The sequence below is a fragment of the Prionailurus viverrinus genome, chromosome A1 (genome assembly GCF_022837055.1).
Source record: "Prionailurus viverrinus isolate Anna chromosome A1, UM_Priviv_1.0, whole genome shotgun sequence".
NCBI classification, from domain to species: domain Eukaryota; kingdom Metazoa; phylum Chordata; class Mammalia; order Carnivora; family Felidae; genus Prionailurus; species Prionailurus viverrinus.
In genome coordinates, this window is record NC_062561.1 from 22790464 (window position 1) to 22815068 (window position 24605).

A 24605-nucleotide genomic window follows, 5' to 3' on the forward strand; every position below is an offset into this window, starting at 1 on the left:
CCAGGAGCTAGTCTGAAAGATATTTGAAAGCAATGTATTCATACCTCCTTTGTACCCAGGTTATATTGTAAATATTTGTTTTCTATCGTGAGCTCCTTGAAGGGAGTGATGATGTTTCATTTTTATTTCTTTAGATCCTTGCACCCTATACATGTTCAATGATACTGTCAGACCTGATGTTTTGTTGACCTGTGTCATCCTTTAACAAATGTATGACTGCAGGTGACATCACCCCCCCCCCCCAACACACACACACATGAGGCCCAGTGGTTAGTAGAGTCATGGGGGGGTGGGGGGTGGGTACTAGAGGTATTCACACCTCCTTTGTACCCAGGTTATATTGTAAATATTTGTTTTCTATCTTGAGCTCCTTGAAGGGAGTGATGATGTTTCGTTTTTATATCTTTAGATCCTTGCACTCAATACATGTTCAATGATACTGTCAGACCTGATGTTTTGTTGACCTGTGTCATCCTTTAACAAATGTATGACTGCAGGTGACATCACCCCCCCCCCCAACACACACACACACACATGAGGCCCAGTGGTTAGTAGAGTCATGGGGGGGGTGGGGGGTGGGTACTAGAGGTTTTATACAGGTGGGCCATGCTTTGTAGACAAGTGTTTAGGAGCTTGTTGGATTTATAACCTGATTCTAGGCATCTAAGAGACCACTTGATTTTTGTAGCAGGGCAAGTTGCAATCCAAAAATCTGCTTGAAAGGAGAAAATGAGGTAGCAGTGCTTATTTTCTCATCGTATATTGCCATCTGCCCTGTTTATGGAAGGTAACCCACAGTGTGGATTACTGCCCTGTTCAGCAAGGAGTTTATGAGACCAGCCAGTGCCCTGTGATTGCAAGCAGTAGGTCTACCAGTAGTATAACTTTATGTGAACTGTTTTCTCTCCAACATGTGGTGTGTGGAAAGCAATCTTTAGAAGCAAGTGATCTTGGAGGGTTACTTAGTGCTTCTGTGCCTCAGTTTCCTTGCATTTAAAATGAGGATAGCAATATCTATGCCCTACAATTATGAAGGTTAGAAATAATATATAAGAATTCTTTTAACTCACACATTAGTTCATCTATAAATATTTGAGGTCACGTTCCAAATGTTGTTCTTTTTTAAATTTATAGACTTAAATAGGAAAAAAAAAATAAAATGAAGACCCCATAGAAAATAAGATTCCTTCATGAGATATGGAGGTGGATAATTTATGTAGAAGCTTAGAATAAAAGCTAACCTAACAAGATTCTGTCCTTAGCTCTGTAGTGGCCTTGGGTGCTGCCCAAAAGGGAGTAGAAGACATCCTTCTCCAGACAGGGTCTTAGAACTTGAATGACATCGTGAGGGAAAGTGGCTGGATTTGGCATCAGGGGAGCTCATCTTGGTCAGGTGCTGCCATTAACTCAGGATGGTGCTGTGAGCTGTTATAAGCTGCTTACCCTCTGTATTAGTTTGTTAGGGCTGCCTTTAAAAAGTACCACAAACTGGGTGGCTTGAAGCAATAGAAATTTATTCTTTTATAGCTCTGGAGACTACAAGTCTGCAGTTAAGGCATCAGCAGGGCCATGCTTTCTGAAGGCTCTAGGGAAGAAGCCTTCCTTACTTCTTCCCAGCTTCTGGTGGCTCCTGGCAATCTTTGGTGTTCCTGGACCTGTAGCTGGATTGCTTCAGTCTCTGCCTCCATGGTTCACATGGGCTTCTTCACTGTGTGTCTTCACATGGTGTGATGCTGAATTTTGTGTGTTAGCTTGAGTGGGCCACTGGTGCCCAGATTAAACATTGCTCCTGCGTGTGTCTCTGAGGGTGTTACCTCACAGAAGAGAATAGCGTTTGAATTGTTGAGCTCAGTAAATGGTTTGCCCTCCCTGGTGTGGGTGAGCATCATCCAATCCGAAGGGGCTGAAGAGAACAAAAGATAGAGGAAGGAACAAAAGGTAGTGGAACCCTCATGAATGGGATTGGTGCTTTATAAAAGGTGCTTCAGAGAGATCCCTAACCCTTTCATCCTGTGAAGAAACAGGGAGAAGGCAATGGCTATGAAGCAGGAAGGGGGCCGTCATCAGAACATGAGCACTTTGGTGCCTTGATCTTAGATTTCCAACCGGCAGAACTGTGAAAAGTAAACTTTTGTTTTTTATAAGCCACCCAGTCTGGCATGCACTAAGAGTCTCCAGTACCTCAGAAGGTGACCTTATTTGGAAATGGGGTCATTGCGATGCATTTGGTTTACTTACGATGAGGTCATTATGGTAAGCCCTAATCCAGTCTGACTGGTGAGGGGAAATTTGGGCCCAGAGGCAGACATGTATAGAGGGAAGATGATGTAAAGATACAGGGAGAAGATGGCCATCTACAAGCCCAAGACAGAGACCTACATCCTTCCCTTGCAGTCCTCAGGAGGAACTAAACTAGTAGACACTTTGATTTTGAACTTCTAGCCTCCAGAACTGTGAGAAAATAAATTTCTTTTGTGTAAGCCACTCGGTCTGTGGTACTTTGTTATGGCAGCCCTAGCAAATGAATGCACACTTTGTGGGTGTGTCTTCCTATCTCCAAACCTGAGTGGGGGGGATGAGAGAAGCCGCTAACTGCTCAACTGGTGGTCAGAATGGACCCATGAACCGGCCCTTCTGGGTCGTTTCCTTGGTCACCTTCAGCATTGTTCTTTTCCAAGGACACTTTTTGTTAAGACTTAGGCATCTGATGAAATAGCAGTGCTGTCTCTCTGTTTTTCCTGCCTTTACAACCAGCCTAGTTTCCAGAGCTACATTTAAGACCTAGCCAACGCTGAAAATACTTGCTAGCCATTCGGCCTCCCAGAAGTCAGTCAGGACGATTCCTGTGGCCTTGAGGAAAATTAGTAGGTGAGGTCTGATCCCACCTGGAATCTCTGTCTCTTGGTGGCTGTGAGAGCAGGACTGAAGCAGTGGGTTTGTAGAGGCATTTCCTGTAGCTATAAAGGGTCTCTCAAAAAGAGAGCCGTCCCTGCCTGAACTGGTGCTGACTCTTCTACAGAATTAAAAGGGGAAGGAAAAAAAGAAGTATTTTTTAATTAATAGTCTTAATGTGTATATATATATATATATATATATATGTATTTTTTTTTCCTTTTCAGCCAGTACAGGCTACTCTGTCATCTTTGAAGATGTTAGATGTGGGAAAGTGGCCAATTTTCTCCCTTTGTTCTGAGGAAGAACTGCAGTTAATTCGTCAGGCCTGTGTCTTTGGCAGTGCTGGCAATGAAGTTTTATATACTACAGTAAATGATGAGGTAAATTTTGAAGAAAAAATTCAGCCTCTTACCGTAATAGATTCGACGGAGTGGGGCAGAAACTGAGGAATTAAGGTTAAGAAGAAAGCATGAGAGTACATTCTTACTTGTTACATAATGTTATACAATGAAGCAGTAATTACAGGTTTGTCAGAAATAGAGGTGCTTGAACTAACAGTCGTTTTCCCACAGATTTTTGTGCTTGGCACAAACTGCTGTGGCTGTTTGGGATTAGGTGACGTCCAGAGCACCATTGAACCTCGGAGACTGGATTCTTTAAGTGGCAAAAAAATAGCCTGCCTCAGCTATGGGAGTGGCCCCCATATTGTCCTTGCCACAACAGGTAACCTAGGATCACAGCGTAGAGGTTTAGCCATTGCCTTATTTGTTGAGAAACAAGATTTGGGACCACCCGTTAAATCAAGAACATACTTCTTGATTGGGTAGGAGTTTCCGGCTCTGTCTTGTGAACTTGACTGTGCTTTGGACAATGTGAAATATGAACATGTCTGAGTATCAGAGTAAGATAATGGAGCAGATGGAATCTAGCAGTTATTGGCACTTTCGATGTGAGAATGACAGTGCTATAAGCCCAGTAAACCCCTTTTGTTTACACTTCATAAGTTTAATTATTTTGCATTAAAATTAACTCACTCTGGACTTTTTGAACTTGAGATCTCTGATCTATGAACTAAGACACTGAAGCTAAGTCCAAGATGTTCTCTGACTCCTAGAACACTGGGATTCTTACCATGAATAATGACTGATGGCTGAACTATAATTACCATGAATAATAGACTGATGGCTATTTCATGAATTCAGACTAATAAGACATTATAATTAAATCATACCTTAGACTTTTCTTAAGCTAGGTGTTCATTTCATTAGTATTCTTTGAATTGAAAATAAAGTTTATAAATACTGTGTTGTATACTTATTTCACATAAATTTTAGGGAATTTTGGTTGCCAGTAATAGGCTAGATTATTTGGACCACTTCTTCACTGGAAACAACTAAAAATTCTAGATAAAATATTTAATTTTTTTCCATAGAGGCATCAAAGCACTAACAAGGCAGAGAGGAATTACTGGATCGGATTCAAGAGAAAGTATGAACTAAGGTTAAAGGGGAACTTAAAGCTAGTTTTGCCTTAAGGGCATCTGCTTCCCCACCTAAATGAGTTGTGGTTTGATGTACTCACAAGGTGAAGGGGTCATGGGTCAGACACCTAGCCCATTAGGCTAGGAACACCAAAGGCTAGGCTCTGGGGGCAAGAGTGGGCCAGCTCTTCCATCTCTAAGGCACTGAACAGAAGAATCCTTGCCTGTGAGAAAAGCAAGGAGGAAAAAAGAAAGAAAGAAAACCTCTCCCTGAAGGGTTGTAATCACGGATTTGTATTCCAATTCACATCAGACTGGTAGTCCAAGAAATCTCAAGCCTTGGATTTATTAAAGAAGTACCTTTAAGCGCCTTAGTGGCATGACAGAAGTTAATGTGGATTCTTTCTAGAGGAAGGCACCTTCACTTCATCCTAGGCCTGAAGAAATATAATGCCATTGCAAAATGAGTTTTCAATGGCAATTAGCAGCACATAGTAAAAGATAACCAGGTACACAAGGGAACAAGGCACCATGAATGAGAACCAGCAAAAAAGATAGCAAACACTGAATACTAAGTATCAGCTATTACCAGGTACAAGATGACTATATTTATTATGTTTGAAAAAATAAAAAACCAGCTTGAAGACCTGCAGAGATCAAAGAGGATTTGAAAAAGAATTAAATAAACAATATAATTATCAAAATGAAAACTCCTTGGGCAAGTTTAATAGCAGTTTGAGCATATCAAAAGATAAAATTAGTAAACTGGAAGATCAGAAGAAATTATCTGGCATGTAGCACCCAGAGATAATATGGTAGAAAATACAAGCACAAGGAGTATATACTGTATGGTTCCATTTATTTACAGTTCAAGAACAGGAAAAACTAAATTCTCTTATTGTGGATTATATATGGGGAGCTTTTGGAGTGATCATAAGGTTATATTTCTTGACCTGAGTGGTGGTACATGGGTGTGTGCTTTATAATTATTTATAAAACTGCATATATATCTTATGAACTTTTCTGAATATATATTATACCACGTAAGAAATAATATATAACAAATATTTTAAAAATTAACTTGATCATTTTATAGATAAGAAAATAGGCCCAGGGAAATTAAATGACCTACAGTCTCTTGACTTTCAATCTGATGTTTTTTCCTATTATTCTTAGTAGCATTTCTCTGCTGTTTATTTACAACCTATCTGCCAGCTATTTTAACTCATCCATTTAAATTTCATCTTGTTGCTTTGAGATAGAGTATCGCAAATTTTCCAAGTGTATTCTGTTATAGAATGAGTTTGGTGAGATAGGGAAGTCAGTTATCATTTGCACATGAATTTTTAGTTTTCATTTGTAGAAGGATGCAATATATATGTTCATATAATAAAGTAGATGTTTTGAAAGCTGGTTTTATTTCTTTTTATTTTCAGAAGGAGAAGTCTTTACCTGGGGTCATAATGCTTACAGCCAGCTGGGCAATGGGACAACTAATCATGGTTTAATGCCCTGTCATATTTCTACTAATTTGTCAAACAAACAAGTCACTGAAGTTGCCTGTGGGTCTTACCATTCTTTGGTGCTAACATCTGATGGAGAGGTGAGAACAGTTAGCGTAAATCTCATTGATTTTTTTTTTTCAGTAAGATTATATGGATTGTTACAGCCATCTTGGAAATATGGTCATTTGATTAAAATAACCACCTCCCTCAAATTCAACCTTATTCTTGTTAGCAGTTCATAATCATGGTGGTTACATCATTAAGTGTACCTTTATGTAGTAAGGATTTCTATAACTGCAGAATTTAAAAGGTTGTAATGTTCTTTCTATATTGCTGTATACTCAAGGGTTTTATTTGCAAAAAGAAAAGCCCTAAAATGCTGGAAAATATGGCTGAAGCCAAGTAGATATTTTGATAAATATTATATATTTGATGATCATTATTGTTATTTGTACAGATAATACCAATAACCTAATTTTATAAAGTATTGTAAATTTTGTAAGAATGAATTTTACAAAAACTTCTCTGCCTATGTTGTGAGAATTTGTGGATATCAAGCATTTTGAAAACAAAGATGAGGCATTATGAGTACATGTTAATTTCTAATTGAGATACTTTGTAAGTTAATGTGTTTCATTTATTGATCCCCAGGTATTTGCCTGGGGTTATAATAACTCCGGGCAGGTAGGATCTGGATCAACAGCCAATCAGCCAATCCCTCGAAGAGTCACAGGCTGCTTACAGAATAAAGTAGTTGTGAACATAGCATGTGGGCAGATGTGTTCAATGGCAGTGGTGAACACTGGCGAGGTAAGAAAGTTATTTCATATGTTGTTTAGAAAAAAAACCCATTTGCCTGATCGGTGGCGTGTTTCTCACAGCAGAGAGCTTACTTGCATGTGTCTTTCATGGGACTGAGTCTCTGGTTTTCTCTCAGGTCTATGTCTGGGGTTACAATGGAAACGGGCAGCTTGGACTTGGCAGTAGTGGCAACCAGCCAACCCCCTGTAGAATATCGGCTTTGCAAGGCATTCGTGTCCAGCGGGTACGTCCACAGTGGGTCTGTGTGTGCCTGGTTTTAAGTCTTTCATGGCAAAGATGCCAATGTACACAGTTTTCTTGGCAGATGAAAAGTTTAGCTGCTTGATGTTTTCTTTATTGAACTAAAAACTAAAGCTCTGTTTCCCTGAGTAAAGTTGTAGATGTTCATCAGAAAATTATGTTTCTAGGCCACTCTCTGTTGGAATGTAAATTGTTACAGTCTTTTCCAAGGAAACTTTGGCAGCATATATCAAGAGCCTTGAAAATATTCATACCCTTTGTTCTGTAATTTTCTTCCGGGGATATTTAAGGAACAAAAAAGAAAGACACAGGATTAGTGGAGAAGATATAGCAAAAGAGGAAGGAAGCAAGGAAGGGAGGGAGGGAGGGAGGATAAAGAGGGAAAGAAAGAAAAGAAAAAAATATCAACTTTAATAAATAACATAAATAATAGATATAGCATAATTTAATCAAATAATGTTAGTGATTAAATAAATTATACAAAATCTACATGAATGGAAATGATGCTTACAAAGGATTTTTAATGATATGGAAATAGTGCTATGTGATGTTATATAAAAATGAAGATACAGACATGGTGCATGGAGACATGGTACATATTTCTGTACTGTATGTGTGTGTGTGTGTGTGTGTGTGTGTGTGTGTGTGTATAGAAAAAAATCCTGATCTTGAGATTACTTTCATATTTATACTTTTTTTATGGTAGTCCACATTAAACATGTTTTACTATAAAAAAGGAAAGTAATTCTTAAAAAATAAAAGTGTATTTCATATTCACTTCACACCCCTTGATCTCTGTGAGCATAATGAATGCCATATGAAAGCTGAATAAACCAGACTCATGTCACTGAAGGAAATCATGTTGATCTTAATGGCCATTTTGGCCACATGTGGGCTGAGCTAGTTCTGGAGTAATACGGGTTACCTCAATGTTGGTCTCTCTGGGTAGGCTGCCTCTTTTTCTTCTTCTTCTTCTTCTTCTTTTTTTTTTTTTTTTTTTTTTACATCTTTGATTCTTAACCTATCTCGTGAAAGCATATTTGCAGGCCTAAGTGGATTTGGTTTTCCTCTTTCCAGGTTGCCTGTGGCTATGCGCACACATTAGTGTTAACAGATGAAGGCCAAGTGTATGCTTGGGGTGCAAATTCTTACGGCCAGTTAGGCACTGGCAATAAAAGTAACCAGTCCTATCCTGCACCTGTCGTTGTGGAAAAGGACAGGTAATATGTGCATTTTCAAAACAACTTGCATGTTCTTTAGTGATTAAACAGAACTTGGACGTGATACAGAATTGTGGGGAAACTTACTGCTAATATTAGAATAGTCTTTCACCAGAGCATTCATTCCTCTTTAAAACTGGCTTTTGAACCCTTGGGGAGTTTGTACGTTAAATACTCTACTTTCATTTACCCCTATTTCAGCTACTGTACACAAACAACAAGGACTACGCCTCCCACAGCTGTTCTACATTATTCCTCTCCCTCACAAATTACCTTTTCCTCCTCCTTGTTTTCTGTTTTACATTAAGAGGAAGTTGATGATGCTTGAGGTTGATTTTCTGTGGCTTAGAAAAACAAAAGTACCTCAGATAGATTATAAAGCCATTCACTCAGCTGCGAGTAAAGTTTGCCAGTTGAAAGGATAAGACCATCTCATGATTTTAGTTCCCAAGCTATCACTATGAGGCAGAGTATAGTGGTTAGAAAATTAAGACTTAGTTTTGCCCACTTGTTTGCAAGGTTGTGTCAAGTAATTAACATATCCCAAATTTTCTTCCAGTTATCCTACTACTTTTGAAAGCCCTTTGAATGTCTCAAACATGGCCATAGCACTGTCTTTTCACTCTTATCTCTTGACACAGTAGTATAGGACAAAAATATTCATTATTGTGTCTGTTAAACCAGGTTTATAATCATTGTAGGAATGAATACTGCTATTTTCATTTTTATTGTACATACTAAGTTTTGTTATATCTGATTTTAAAGTAAGCATATGGATATATAGATTATCTTGCATTTGTATGCAATTCTTTCATATTTTCCTGTTGGAATATTTAACAATAAAAGTGAAGAACCAAATTGTCATTTTCAACCCCCTTGATTTTCATGTGAGTATTATAAACCTGGCTAATTTTGTTTAACCTATGTTAAATAGGTTTTTAAAAAAACCTATTTTTGTTTTTTTTCCCCCAAATTCTTAGAATAAGAACCTGGACCTCATAAGGATTGGGGAGAAGGAGAGGGAATGGAGGTCAGGAACTGGTGGGAATGTACTAGATGTGTGCAGCCGTGCCATTGCCACCCCCGTTTAGGTAGTTCAGAGCTCCTCAGTGAAAAGAGAAGGGACAGTCTTGAGGCTTTGAGCAATCACGAAAATGCTTCAGTTTAGCAAATTGGGTCAGTAGGGACATTTAGTATTTAGACAAACAGTAAAGTGTTAAAGGATCAAATAAAGGATCAAATCAAAACAACATGTTTGTATAGTACTTTACCATTTTTATGGTGCTGTCACACTTCCTGTAAATTTGAACTCCTCTGTCCCTGGGCTTGCCAAATCCACTACTGTCTGCCCACCAGCAGCTTGCCCCACATTGCTCTGCTGGTCCCTGGTCGTCCCAGGATGAGCACCAGGTCTTCCCACTCCCATCATGCTAGGCCAGAAAGAGTGCAGGACAGCTTGGGAAAGAAGGAAAAAGAGGCAGAAAAGGAGGGCAGGGGAGTTATGTTGAGTGCCAACTCCTTACGTGGTACTTGAGAGTATTGCTTGTTTATTTTAAAAACTTAAGGTTTTAAAAAAGCTTAACTTTTTTCAAATTTTGAATTATAAATGCAAAAAAAGTGGAAATAGCTCCACACTTGCACACTTGCTGTTGTCCTTGTAGTCATTATTTGGGCTACAGAAATCATGGCTGAATGTTTTGAATGCAATATTCCTACTTTTCTGTTTTCCATGCCTGAATTTGCTGTGGTAACCCCTGAGCTTGCAGGCTCTCCATCACACCAATATTGCGAGGGAGGAATTTGTAAGTCTGCTGGGACTTGTTTTGCACGTACCCACCCTTTTCAGCGACTGAAATTTGCAGATATGTTATGACTTATCTCTCAAGAACTCACTTCTGACTCTTGGGGCCCATTTCGGGGAAGTTTGACTAATTAGAAACAAAAGGATTGAATGTAGGGTGGGGTGGATCTTCAGGTCCTGGTTACCTGTTCACAGAAGTGGAAAGTGAAAATCTGTGTAGATTGGATCCTTTGCTTAAACGACAACCCAAGGAAAACCTTTTAAAAATTTTTTCCCACAGAGATCTATGATGAAGAATGCTAATGACATTTGTTAGCAATTTATGTTCACATAAAAGTAATTTTAATGACTAAAGTAATTCTCTTCTCTCTAACCCAGTCATTCCCAATCTTTCTGAAGTCTCAGTACTTTGATTTACCAGCATTTATCTTTGTTCTTAAAGTTCCATAAAAGCATAGTTGAAGTTAAATTGATTTAAAGCTAACTTTGCCTTGAATTTTTGTGAATTTTGTGACACCTTGATAATTGGTAGTATGTTGGCCTCTTACAAAACCAGGCTTGGGAATTACTGCTCTGGATCTTTTTATTATTACTATTTCTTCTCCATTCTTCTTCTGTCTCACAAATTACCTTTTTTCCTCTCCTCATTGTTTTCTGTTTTATATTCTTCCTCACTCTCTGCTTTTTCATTTCTAGTACTTCACAGCCATTAAGCTGCAGTCGTTGGGGATCATTCCATTGAGGTGACACAAAACTCATTTATTATGAATGTCTAGTACTTTTTTTTTTCATTAAGCATGGCTACAAAATAAAATGTGAAATATGCCAGACATTCTGACAGTAAAGTTTAGCTCAGTTTATAGTCATCGTCTGTCGCATATTAGACTGGAAAATCTGAGCTTCAGAATTTTGCTTCTTGGTATGAATCAGATTTAAGAACAGATGACCTTAGGCAACAGCTGGATGCGTTGGCAGTTGGTTGGGTCCCAAGCTTAGACTTGAAGGTTCCCTCTAAACTTTCTCCACTCTTGTTCCTGTAGCAGCTGCTGCCGTCAGCCAAGCCCGTGCCCCACCCCTGACTTCCCGTGTGCTGCTAGGTGTTCCAGGTAAACTTCACGAGGCCATGTTAAGGGAAGGCCACTGCTCCACAGCCTTCTGCATCTTGACCCCTGTGCTGTGTCTGTTCCAGCCTTCCTCCACCAAGCAGTGTTCCCTCCTCCTGTAAAGGCAAAGGCTACTTCCTTTCCACGGAGGCTAGTAAAGATATTTCAGAAGTGAATGCAGGAATTAAATTATTTTGGTTTTCTGATGTTGGGTAGTTGTGCCCAGAAGGACACTGTTATGTTCCCATCAGTTACATTTTTCATAGAACATCATCAGGGAAGAGAGAGGCTATCTGTGATTTTAAGTGGTTTCCCAGAGTTCCTGCAGCCACTGGTAAACACTTCAGTCACCAGAAGAAACTGTTTTGAGTGTGCACTCTGCTGTAGCTGATTTCATTTACTCACAAGGCTGTGAAAGGATTGCTACCTGGATTCTGCTCTCCTCACTTTTTTTTTTAAGATGATAAAATAGATGATAAGTGTTTTAAGTACCTTGGCCTCCATAGGCTGCTCTCTGGCCCTCAGCCCTGTGCCCTGCCCCTCGCACCAAGCCATGTAAAATGAAGTGTGTTGCTGCCCTCACATTTGGTGTAATGTGTGAGGGTGGATGGCCTTTTCTTTGAACAGATGCCTTTTCTTTGAACAAATGCATTTATTCCATTTCCTTGCCTTTTCTTTATTGAGAAGGATATGCTTATTGAGAAGCCAAATAGGATTGGCAATATTCCCTGTGTGGGCAAGGAAGATTCTTTTGTAAAAAGCACATATTAGAGGTTTGGGCCCATTCACTGACTTGACCATGCAAATAGGGAAGGTCTCACTGTCTGAATTGATCATTGGAAATATAGTCTCTGTGTGAGGGAGGCTTTGTCACTTAAAATGCCAAGAAGTAGTAAACCTGTTAAGCCTCTACTGCTGGCTACTATTTGTACACCAGACTCTGTGCTTGGTGTTTAACATTTTATCATTTAATTTGTATACATACAAATTAGCTTTATTTGTAATTAATTAGCAATTAGCTTGCAACGTGATGGAACAGAGGCTCGGGAACATTTACGCCATCACACAGCCTAGTGGTAGAGCTAGGATGTGGCCCCCGGTGTGGTTGACCCCAGCATCCAGGCTCTCCACCGTTGGTACAGCATAGCTTCTTGTGTAGTACTCCCATCTTCAAGAGCTAAGAGCTGCCCTTGAATGAATCCCTGAAATGATTGGGACCACAGATGAAAACAGTACACCTCAGCCTTCTGAGGCAAGCCACCACGGCAGTGTTCAGCTTGCATGATGACCATCTTCCCTCCTTGTCTGGGAAACAGCCAATTAAAAGAGGCAGTGGGGGGATGTCTCCACCCTCCAATTGCTAGGCTGTCAGTGGGGTCTTCCCATCCCTCAGTCGCTCTATGTTGTTCTGTCCTTCCCAGTTAGTCAATAAAATAACCTAAAAATTGTGCTTAATCAGACACCTTACTGGGGAGAGAAAGACACTTGGGGAGAGAGAAATAAGCCAGTGATTTAGCCTGCCAGGAACTTGTAATCTAGCAGAGTAGGTGAGACATACCTCCCTGAGAAGTTAAGGGCCAGGCTGGAATGGTGTGGATGGGATGAATGGCAAGAGTGCAGGTGAGCAAGAGACCTCTTCCTCTGGGGCCATTTGAGCTGAGCCTTGGAAGATGGGCAGGATTTCTAAGGCAGAGAGAAAGGAAAGAGCATTTCTGCACAATGACTTTGTGAAGAAAAATGTTGAGGGGCAGTGAGTACATCTGTTTGTTGGAACATAGGGTATGTAGGTAAATGTGATTTGAAAGAGGATTGGATACAGGCGCAAGACAAATTATGGAAGGTCTTGATGTCACACATCTGGATTTTATCTTGTGGGAAGCCACGGAAGGTTTGAGAGTACTGATGAGGATGCTGTTTTCAGAGGATTGTTAACCTGCCAGCCTTGTGTGATCTGGATTGGAAAAGAGAGAGAGTCTAAAGCATGGAGACCACGGAGGCTGTTGCTATGGGCTGTGCCTGACCTAGGGTGGTGGCAGATGGGAGAAATTATCAAAGAGAGAATCTATGTTATTTGTCAATTGGATATTCTGAAAAAAGTGAGGAGGGAGAAGTCAAAGATGACTCTAAGCTCTGAGCCTAAGTCACTGAGGATCTTGGTGCCACTGCCTGCTGTGGGCAAAATCAAGATGGCAACCTCACTTTGGGTAAAATAGTTTACTCTCTTTTGTGAATCTGTACAGTGGCTTATTCTTAGAGAAAGTTAATTATTTCTAAATCAACAAAAACAGGGCTATTAGGAAGTATTCTGAGAACTACCTCCCTGGCAATTGTGAACTTATCAGAAAACTGCTCTCTTGGGCTCTCAAAGATAGAGTCCTATGAGTTAGAACTACTGACCTTACTGTTTGCAGTGTGGATTGGGGTGGCCCACAGCATGCTGCATCTAACACTAAAATCGGTAAAGTTTTAATGAAAATATTTCTTGATACTGGATCAAGACCTGGGTTAAGTAGCCCAAGTCTTTATCACTGTTTTGTTTGTTTTGGCCTTTACCCTTGGATTGTTTTTGCATTTCACAACGGGACAGTGTATATTTTTGTAGGCCTACGGGCTGGAAGTGGTAACAAGTAGATCTTTATTAGTTGTGCCATTGAAGGATAGCTTAAACCTAAATAACTGTTTCGTGCCTGAAAATCTAGATTAAGTCTCGTTTTGTTTTTTAAATCCGTTAAAGTTAAGGGAAGGAGAAATCAACTTGTTTCTTCTCCTGTTTGCCACGTTCACTTGGCATTTATTTGTGAACCTAGAATTATAGAGATTGCGGCCTGCCACTCGGCCCACACGTCGGCTGCCAAGACCCAGGGCGGGCACGTGTACATGTGGGGCCAGTGCCGGGGCCAGTCCGTGATCCTGCCTCACCTCACGCACTTCTCCTGCACCGACGACGTGTTCGCCTGCTTCGCCACTCCTGCTGTGTCTTGGCGCCTCCTGTCCGTGGGTGAGTGGTCTCTGCCCATTTGGGTGAAAACTAGGAAGACAACCCCGGTGATAGTAAAAGGACTTTTTAGGTGCAGAATCATATATTTTCTCTCTAATGGGCTCCTGTGAAAGGAAACTAATTTGATGGATTAATTTTTCTTGAAAGTATCAGAAACCAGGATCCCATACTAAATTAAAAGCTATTTCATTTGACTGCTTTTTAGTGTTCCTGAAAAACTATTCTTTTATTTTTAGCTAGTCTATTTACTCAAACATTCAAAAATTTCATTGAGGGGGCGGTTTGGGACTTTTTAGTTGTTCTGTCAGGTTTACAAGGAGATGTGTGTGAGGCTCTTACCCTTAATGATTACAGAGACGTGAAAATCTGTATTTAGGGGAAAGAAAGCATCACTCAGCCATTTATTTCGGGTATTTTCCTGAGTGTCACAAGAGCGATGTTGTATTCTGGCCTGTATTTCTACTATGTCTGTCCTTAAGCCTGGAAACATTGGTGTTCCTCTGTAGAACCTGACGACCACCTGACAGTGGCAGAGTCGCTCAAGAGGGAATTTGACAACCCCAGTACAGCAGACCTGAAATTCCTGGTGGACGGAAAGTATATTTATGCACATAAAGTCCTTCTCAAAATTAGGTAAGGAGTCATTTATTTTGAGACTTGAAACAAACATATGATTTTCTAAGTGTTCACAGAACTAGAGGAGGCACTTCAGTAGTGAAAATAACGTAAGGCTGATTTCACCCTTGCGAGCGTGCATTGCAGCCGGGGAAACACAGGACACGGGAAACGAGAACCACTGGGGCCTGTGGGGGGGAGAGTAAACGGCTACGGGCTTCCTTAGACACTTTGCGGGTGGTCTGTCCAGTCCGGCATCAGAACGGCTGGCTGCCACCTGGGCTTCCTGCCCAGGACCCAAGCTTCGTCACTTTCCTTGTCAGTTGTGGGACAGTGAACTTTTAGATGCTTGGGAAAAAGAGAAGTTAAGGCTTTTGCAAGGCAGCAAGGTCTGGTGGAAAATTAACACCGAGATTTTAAAATTCAGATTTATTGAGGCATCAGTTTTGAGCAACGAGCTGCATCCATTTGAAGTGTGCAGTTTGAGGAGCTTTGACATATATTTATGCTGTGAAACCACGGCCCTGTATGAAGACATAGAACATTCCTGTCGTCCCTCAAAGGTCCCTCATGCATCAGCCCTGGGGCAAGCACTGATTTTCTTTCAGTCACTATAGATTCGTTAGCATTTTCTAGAAATTTATGTTAATGGAATCATATAGTCTGTATTCTTTTGTGCCTGGCTTCCTTTTCTTAGCATAATGATTTTAAAAACCATCATGTTGTTGTCTAACAGGTATTTAAATCCTGCTACAATGAATCACAAACTCAGTATGGCATTTTAGTCTCAAGCACGCCTCTTTGGTTGTGCTGTCCAACATTCCTTCACTCCTGCTATAGCCCCTAAACCTTCCTAAAAGAGACAGGGGCATTAGTTTGCTAGGGCAGCTGTAACAAAGTGCCATACACTGAGTGGCTTCAACAACAGCTCTGGAGGCAGAAGTCCAAGATCAAGGTATTGGCGGGATGCATTCCTCCCAAGGGAGAGTTCATGCCTCTCTCCCAGCTTCTGGTGGCTTGCTGGCAATCTTTGGCATTCCTTAGCTTGGGGCATGATTGACCACTCCAGTCTTTACGTGGGGTTCTCCCTGTGTGCATGTCTGCATCCAAATTCCCCATTTTTATAAGGACACCCGTCATCTTGGATTAATGTCCACCCTGATGACCTCATTTTAACTTGATTACCTCTGTAAAGATCCTTTCTCCAATTATTGTTATATTCTAAGGTTAGGGCACCAGCATATGAATTTTGGGTGGAGGGGCACAATTCAACCCATAGCAGGAGGTAAAGAAACAAAATGACTCAGTTTATGAAAAGAAACCCACCCAATTTCCATAAATGCCACGCTGCGCATGGGGTGCGGAAATGACACATCGGAGTCAGCTCCGCTACATCCGGTTTGCATCTGCAGCCTCGTCCAGTAAGTGGTGGTCACTACACTTCCAGCCAGCAGGGGAAGCGAGGGACCAGGATGGGGACACAGAGGTGTGCAGTGTGAGGAGAATCCTGTGCCACGCCGTGTTTCCTTTCTCCTTGTCAGTCCCCTTGAAGCCCCACAAGGATGTGTCCCTCAGGAGGGTCGTTTGCTCTCGCCCAGAAGCTAGGACCTCACATGCTCCTTTCTTCCTTCATTCAGGTGTGAGCATTTTCGTTCTTCATTGGAAGACAACGAGGATGATATCGTAGAAATGAGTGAGTTTTCGTATCCTGTTTACCGAGCCTTCCTGGAATACCTGTATACAGACAGCATCAGCCTTTCCCCCGAGGAGGCAGTAGGTAATCACCACCACACTCTCCCAAGAGATGGGCACGATGCTGAGTAACGCGCAGGGTGGAAGTGGCCGTGAGGGCGATCGCACACATAGTTCTGTGTCCAACCCACACTTTTCCCTGGTTACTGCTTCATACAGAGGGTGACTTGGTGGATCTCAAACCATCAGACTGTGGAGCGGGTGCTATTCTTCCGTAACTGCCGTATGTAAGGAATGCGCATGACTGTTCGGCAGCCACACCTGCCGCCCCTGAGATGTCTACGTTAGAAAGAAGATGAAATGCACGTAGTAGTAATAAGCCCTGTGGTCTCCATAACCGGGAATTGCCCTCTAGACGGCTTTGGGACAGAACGCTGTGGGACTTCTGGGGCCTTCTGTCCTGAAGGTAGTGTGGGGCGTTCACTGCACCTCAGGGGTATGGACAGTAAAAAAAAAAAAAAAGCCACATAGATCAAACGGGCACAGAGTAACAGACATACTACATTTCAATTCACAGCTCTTGGCAATATTGTTAGCTGGTGGCACAGAGAATTAAGGAATTCTGTAAGGAACTGAAGAAACAGCTCAGCCTTTAGATTTTTAAGTTAAATATTCCTTTTACATGTATAAATCCAGTAGCGGTTTTTACCAGATCAGCATTTAATTTTCCTCAGGTAAACAAACATCTGATTTCTGGAGTTTTACAGTTTTCCTCCCTTTCTTCCACAAATGATTTAGTGCCTATGCCCAGCATGTGCCACAGCTCCTCTCAGTGTCTGTGCAGGAGACAGACCAGGGCCTTGCCCCTGGGGGCTTGTGTTCAGATGAGGGAGACCAGCCCTAAACAAGCAAATATGGAAGGCCTCCGTGAGGAAGTACAGGGAGCAGAGAGCGGGGGAAAGCAAGAGGGAACAGCCGCACAGATACCTGAGGGAAGAGCCTTCTGGGAAACAGTGAGTGCAGAGGTCTGAGACAGGCACAGATTTGTGGAGGAAGAGGAAGAAGGCCAGGGCAGGTGGAGTGAAGTGAGACTCAGTGCGGTAAGAATTAGGTCAGGCAACGGGATGTGGGCAAGAGCATGACTACCCTTGGGGGCCACGGTGAAGAGCTTGAGTTTTAATCTTGGTGTGGTGGAAAGCCTTGGAAGGTTTTGAGCATGAGGCTTGTGTTATTTAGGATTTGCTTTAACAACAACATTTTAAAAACTGTGGTTTAAAGGAGACAGTGCAGGGCATCCCTGCGTGTGGCCCGTGCTCATAGTCCAGGACCGCGTTTGCATTACTGGCAGGATGGAGGAAGGGACGATGATGAAGGGGCAAAGGGAAAATCCTAGTGTCTCTTAAGGAAGGGTCCTGGAAGTGCTACATGAGAGGCTGGGGGAAGTGGTAGAGGAAGAAAGGGAGAACAGGTCTGTGTGCTGGTGGGGCTGAGGCACAGCAGCTTCCATGACAGGAGTGATGTGTTTTAAAAGATAGTAATTATGACGGTTCAGGTATAAGGTGATGACGATACCCTGGATTAGGGTGGCGTAGCGGCAGAGGTGTTGAAAGAGATCCTATTCTGGATGTATTTTAAAAATGGGGCTGATGGCACGTTGGGGTGTGCGGAAAACAGAAGTAACGACTGCTCTAAGCTGTTTGGCTGAGCCGGTGGGTTCATGGAAGTAGCATTCAAGACGATGAGGAAGATGGAGAGCAACAGGTTTTGCCCTTGAGTTTCAGAAGGCAAAGGAGTTTTGAGTTGCTTACTAGACATCTGCACTGGAAGGGCAGGCCTGCCATCTTTCTATACCCACTGCCAGCTACACCCTGCATCACAAGGGATGTGTGGGCACCCCAGCCTGCATGGCCAAGCTCCATTCACCTAGGCCACCGCGGGGGCTGGGCATCTGCACATTGGTGGCATGGTCGGGAAGGGAGCAAATGTCCACATAAGTGACCTCAGGGCCAACTAGGTAGGGAATTCCAGAGTCCCCTGTAACCAAAGTGTGGTCTAGGAGTGGATGCCTGGCTCTTGGCCACTGTGGTGAGGACTGTGCCTGGAGGAGGTGCAGATCTGGGCTGTTTTGAGCAGGGGCTCAGGGCAGGATCTTCTCTGAGGGCAGCTCAGGAGAACACATTTATGTGATTCTGCAGTTCGGAGTGTGGACTAGAGATAGGAATTTGGGGTTGCGAAGAACTGACCAAAAACAAATGAGCCATCACAGGTCTCAAGATTTCACAAGATTTCAGTATCCTCCACTGGGCCATGGGCCTTGCCGCTGTAATTTTGGTAGTATTGGTCAGGTTACGATGAAAACAAGTTTGCACCCGGCCCTCCTACATACGCAAGATGCAGTGGCAGATGGATGCAAAAACGGTTGATGTTTTAAGATTGATGAAATCCCATCTCTTTGTCTCTTAGGCCCCTGGGAAGCACTTTGCAGGTTAGCTTGATGTAGATGTGATGATTTTCTGGCAGAGGATTCAGCTAACCTTTTGATCAGATGACAACCTGATGTAGAGCTAGTGACTGTACCTCTCTGAGCGTGGGGCGTGCTGGTCTCGGGATGCTTCATCCTGTTCATGCCAGGGCAGGAGGCCTCGCACAGTGTTTCTAGCCAAGCCTTGTATCCAGACACAGCTCCTTTCATAAGTATTTTCACAAAGTGTTCCTAGCATTCTGTATGCTAATTAACAAATCCCCTGATGGAGATTTAGATAGCCATATCCTTAACTTATTGTGTTAATCACTCCGTCATGAATTATGTGAAAGTAGGTGACAGATAATATAACGGGACTCATCAATATTTATAGGTGGTATTTTAAACTGAGGGGCAGGGTTGGTGCTGGAAGTCACTTAGGGAAATAAGTGAAATTAGAATCTGAGGATTGAACCCTGGGGCACTCAAAACATTTGGAAGTTAGGAAGAACGGCCGAGCCAAGAGACTGAAGAAAATTACGGAGAAGAAAAACATAAGTAACACAGAGTTTCAAGAAGAGAAGCATCACCAACCACATCAAATTCTGTGTAAATTTTGAGTAGGACAAACCAGACAACAGCCCCTTGGATTTGGCTCCATGGAAGCATTCGTGACATCCGGGAATGGAGGGGATGGGATTCTGCTGGAATGGCTTAGCGGGAGAAGGGGAAGGGAGAAAATGGAGACAGCTAACAGAGAGGATGTTCCCCAGGTTTACAGAGAAATGGGGGAGACTGATGGGAGACAGACACGTGTCCCATGTGCTGATGGAAATGACCCAGGAGAATAAGTGACAGTGCGGGGTCGGCCTTTACAGGAGAAATATGAAAGCCATTTTCACTGTGTGTCTGCTTTTCCACAGCTACTTGTTTGTGTGTATTGTATTTGCTCAGTTCGCACATCAACAATCATTGCTTGAAGGGTTGAGTGAGTTTAATGGGGATGCTTGTAATCACTCCCCCTAATAAACATCTCTTCCCGCCAGGATTGCTGGATTTGGCTACCTTTTATAGAGAAAATCGTTTGAAAAAGCTCTGCCAACAAACTATCAAGCAAGGAATCTGTGAGGAGAATGCCATTGCCCTGCTTTCAGCTGCTGTGAAGTATGATGCTCAGGTAAGAGAAGCACCCTTTCAACTAGCTGACCTTGTGGAAAGAATGGTAGGTGTTTAGTTCATAAACTAAAATAAACAAGTAAACCAACTAAAAGTACCAGAAAAAGTGACCATTTGTATAATGTTAGGGTGGAGCTCCAAGGAAGAAGCCCTAAATAAAGGAAAGGCTTGACAAGGGCACCTGGGTGGCTCAGTCAGTTGAGTGTCTGACTTCGGCTCAGGTCATGATCTCGTAGTTTGTGAGTTCGAGCCCCGTGTCAAGCTCTGTGCTGACGGCTCAGAGCCTGGAGCCTGCTTCGGATTCTGTGTCCCCCTCTCTCTGCTCCTCCCCTGCTCACATGCTGTCTCTCTCTCAAAAGTAAGTAAAGATTTAAAAAAAAAATTTTTTTTAAAAGGAAAAGATTGATAGGTCTGATTTCAGAAAGAAAAACATATCCAGACATCAGAAATTACCACCGAGAAAATTAAAAAGTTGATACAGTGGGGAAAATATTTGCAGCATATGGTGAAGCACATTTACCATAGTTAACATATAGTTCTTAGAAAACAAAAAGAAAATATTAGCAGTTTGGTGGAAGTAAAATGGACCAAGGAACAAAATGGATTTATGAATAAATGAAAAATATAAATGAAACTAAGGTATAATTTTTCACTTGTGAAACTGGGGAATATATTCTTAGAGATAATGCAGGCGCAGAATATTATGTGTTCTCCTGAACAGCTGCTAAGGGTGTGCATTGGGGCAGTCATTGTGGGGGCACTTGGTACCAAATGTATTGAAAGCTTTAAAGGTGTACTTCTTTAAGGAATCCACTTGTAGGAATTTGTCCTAAGGAAGTACTCGTGGATTCAGACAGATTTAGCTTCAAAGGCTAATTGTACTGCAACACTGCTTATAATTTTGAAAAATTAGAAAAAGACAACATGAACAGTAGAGGTTTCTTTAAACTGTAGAATGTTTATACTATGAAACTATGCAGCAACTCAAAATACATTAATTGAAAAATGAACATTTGTAAAAGCATCAATTTAAAAAACATTTTTTTTAAAGCAGTTTTTAAAAAGACTGACATTCATTATCTACATAGAAAAAAAGAGACTGAAAAATATACTCAAAGGTCATCTTTGGTGGAATTATGGATGATTTTTATTTCCTATCTTTGCTTGTTTTTTTCTGAACTTTCTACAGTGACTGTGTATTGTTTTGACAATAAAGAAAGGAAAGAAAACCTGTCTTAGAGCTAAATCTTTAGGAAGCAGCCCATTCTTCTTGGAGTCGATTTCCTTTTGTTATAAGGATATCCTCTCTGGTCAAAAAACAGGAACATTTTAGTGGTGGGCAAAAAAAAAGTTTGTAACTTCTTTTCTGCTTATTAAAGAAAATTTGGAAGATACAAAAAAGTATGAGGAAGGAGATGACTCATCAAACCAGAGAACATTAACATTTTCATACAGCTGCTTCTGTTTTTTTCCTGTTACATGATGTATATTTCTCTAAACACTAGATTTTTTTTTTCCCTTAACATTTAAAAAAAAATCTTACCCACCTTGAAACATTGATATTAAAAGCATAGTGAATGTCTTTCATTAACATAATAATATATTGGGCACTTAAAACATGCAGAACACTTCATGGCTAGGCCAAACTCTTCGCTAGTTTGTGCAAGTCATGGTGATAATACTGGAGGCTGGCGCCTAATCTCCAGTGATGAGGCCGTGGGCACACAGTGTTTCTGCCAGGACTAGGCTTCATTTTCAAGACTTTTTCAGATTCCATATTTATGTCAATTATTTGTATGGTTACCTTCCAGCCTTCTGTTTCCTAGAAAGTAAGCTCCTTGAGGAAAGGCAGGGGCTTTGTTTTGCTCACAATCATAGACCTAATGCCTTAGGGTAGTACCTAACATATAGTAGAAACTCTTTTCATCTAGAAACATTTCAGCTCCTAAGGGAATATAAAAGGGGAGTATTTTAACAAATACTGACAGTGGAATGAACAATACAAATACTGTCACTAGAGAAAGGTACGTAGTGCCTATTTCTGAGAATAAAAAATCTGATTCTTTGCACTGGCTGGTATGGAGGAACTTGAATATTTTACTCTGTTATTTAAATGTTTACAAGCATAGATTCACATTAGCTGTACAGTTTCATAACTATTCTTTAGGTATTGCTGTACCAACAATTCTTCCTATTGGCTTTCAAATGCTTGTCCCTTCCTATGTGTCTTGGGAATTTTCATGCTGTGTTGCATTGCATTGGGATATACAAATTTATTAAAGTATTTTTTGTTTTTGTTCCTAGGATTTAGAAGAATTCTGCTTCAGGTTTTGCATAAATCATTTGACTGTAGTAACACAAACTTCAGGCTTTGCAGAAATGGACCATGATCTTCTGAAGAACTTTATCAGCAAAGCAAGCAGAGTTGGAGCCTTTAAAAATTGATCCTCATCTGCAAGAAAGAATTTTTGGTATTTCCATTTTCCCTGCAAAAGCCGGAGAATGACTTTTCCTTAACTGGCTGAATACTTCTGTCAAAAGAAGGTGGTGGTCAGTGTGCCCTGTGCTGAAGTCTGAAGTTTACTGTACAAGGCATTCCGTGCTCTGATCAGATGTGACTAAGGTCAAGGGAAAAGAAATTAAAATGTCTTATTTACCATTTCCTCTTTCACGTCCCTTAAGTTGGACATTTTTGGTACATTGGTCTAAGTATATGCTATCCTGGCCAAATTTCTGTTCTTAACAGGCTGATATCACATAGAGAGCTGGACAGTACATTGTCAGCATCCAGAACAGTGCCTTGCATACATAGGCACTCAATTCATTTATTACAAATCTTACGTATGCCCTGAAAACAGGTTTATTTGTGGAATACTGGATGAAGGTATAACAAATTGCACAAAAAGAAATTTGAGACAGCCCATCACTATTGAGGTTCATATTCTTCTGGTACCTGGTTCTAAGTAATAGTGGCTAACTTAGAGCATTAATTAGAATTCACAAACAGCCTTGACAATTTAATTGTCAAAGTCCCAAGGGCTAATTTTAATTTTCTATTTACTCTGAGTCATTAATTTCTCATACAGGATTACTGAATATGAAGTACTGTCTTTGAATGAATGTTATTTCTGGGCTCATCTGCCTTACATAATTGCATAATGTCTTTTCTTTTTGTGTTGAGAGATTTGCCTGTGTATGTAAAAATGATTATGTGTTTTTCTTGTAGTGGAGTTTTATGTCACTGTAAAACAGTTCTCTTAACCTGGCACAGAATAATTATAAAGTACTAGCTGAAAAGGAACTCATACTTACATTTCATGGACAGCATTAAGAAGAATGAGATAAATTTATACTTTTTCGGTCAAAACAAGTTACCCAACTGCAAAAGAAAAACTGGAACGGGATGTAGGATGTAGTGTCAGATTCCTCTAACATGGGTTTCACAATATGGTATGTATTTCACAATATGATATTATGTAAAGAAAACTCTTTTGGAATTAGAAACCTTGTTCTGATGCTGAACTATTTGATAATAAAGTGCTTATTTGTAGATAATAGAACAATTGGGTTTTTTTTAATCCCTAATCAGCAAAATTGTATCAACTTTATATCTCTTACATTTATACAAATCCATTTGATTAAGCTTATTTTTGGAAGTAGTTACTCAGATAACCTATCATAGCAAAGCCCACCCTAAAACATAAATGGCATATAAACAACATAATTACTGTTCATATTATTGCCTCTGACTACTCTTTATTGGTGAGGTCACTTTTCAATCCTTAGTTTCTCTTGGCTTATCTGTTTTTGCAGACCTTATCTGGTAGAGGCAAAGTGGCCTTGACCTCTAGTTCTTAATCAGAATCCTGTTTTGGGAATTCTATAGTCTTATTCAGTTATTTGTTATTTGAAGTTAGCCATATATGCCATCTGTTTTCATTGTTTGTTAGATTTGCTGTTTTATCTATCAAAGAAACATTCACACCTGGTTATTATCCACAGCTGTCAGTTTAGGCATTTAGACAACCGCAGCCTGCAGTGCTGACTTCTCCTCCTCACCTTCCAATGCTAGCTGGAACGGACCAATGCCTTTACATCTTCACAAGGTCTTCCGAAACCTTCTCTTCCCTTCTTGCCTATTTCTGACAGGGTCTTAAGCTTCTTTCTTTTATGAAGTCATTTCATGTAAAAACTGGAACACTCAAAGGGAACAGATGAGTTTACTGAGGTATGAAAAAACGGCCTGCCTTTTACCAAACTCCACAATGGGTCAGTAGCCCATGCTGCCACGGTACAAGTTATTAAGAAGGGCTGCATGGATTTTTACCCAGATTTTCTAAGCTCTGTTATGTGTAGGTTTGTGCTGCTATCTCTCTCAGTTCTTATCTCTTTGTACAACAGAACAATCTATGGAACTTTTACCAAACAAAGATTCTAATTCAGTATATTTGAAGTTTCCTAAGTAATCCTGATATTGAGCCAAGTATGAGAATCACCGTTTAACCCTTAAAATCTGGAACTCCAAACAAGAAGGGGCTCATAGACCAGTTTGAGAGATGACGGATGAGTCCCATGGATACATCTCTGAAAAAAACAG

General features: G+C 40.9%; 1 protein-coding gene across 10 annotated transcripts in view; it reads left to right on the forward strand.

The window, feature by feature from the left end:
- Nucleotides 1-23558, forward strand: part of RCBTB2 (RCC1 and BTB domain containing protein 2) — a 49755-nt gene extending 26197 nt beyond the window's left edge. For 8 of the 10 annotated variants that reach the window (XM_047854929.1, XM_047854940.1, XM_047854996.1 and 5 more), the window contains 12 exons: nt 3120-3275; nt 3468-3618; nt 5812-5978; nt 6532-6690; nt 6818-6925; nt 8020-8162; nt 11004-11069; nt 13874-14064; nt 14571-14697; nt 16317-16456; nt 19879-20009; nt 22313-23558. In XM_047854929.1, coding sequence (XP_047710885.1) covers nt 3120-3275; nt 3468-3618; nt 5812-5978; nt 6532-6690; nt 6818-6925; nt 8020-8162; nt 11004-11069; nt 13874-14064; nt 14571-14697; nt 16317-16456; nt 19879-20009; nt 22313-22453 — 1680 coding nt within the window. In that variant the 3' untranslated portion in view covers nt 22454-23558. Of the gene's footprint in view, nt 1-3119; nt 3276-3467; nt 3619-5811; nt 5979-6531; nt 6691-6817; nt 6926-8019; nt 8163-11003; nt 11070-13873; nt 14065-14570; nt 14698-16316; nt 16457-19878; nt 20010-22312 lie in introns of those variants that run through there. The other 2 variants (XM_047854976.1, XM_047855012.1) reach the window with 2 other exon arrangements.
- The last annotated feature ends 1047 nt before the right edge of the window (nt 23559-24605 follow it).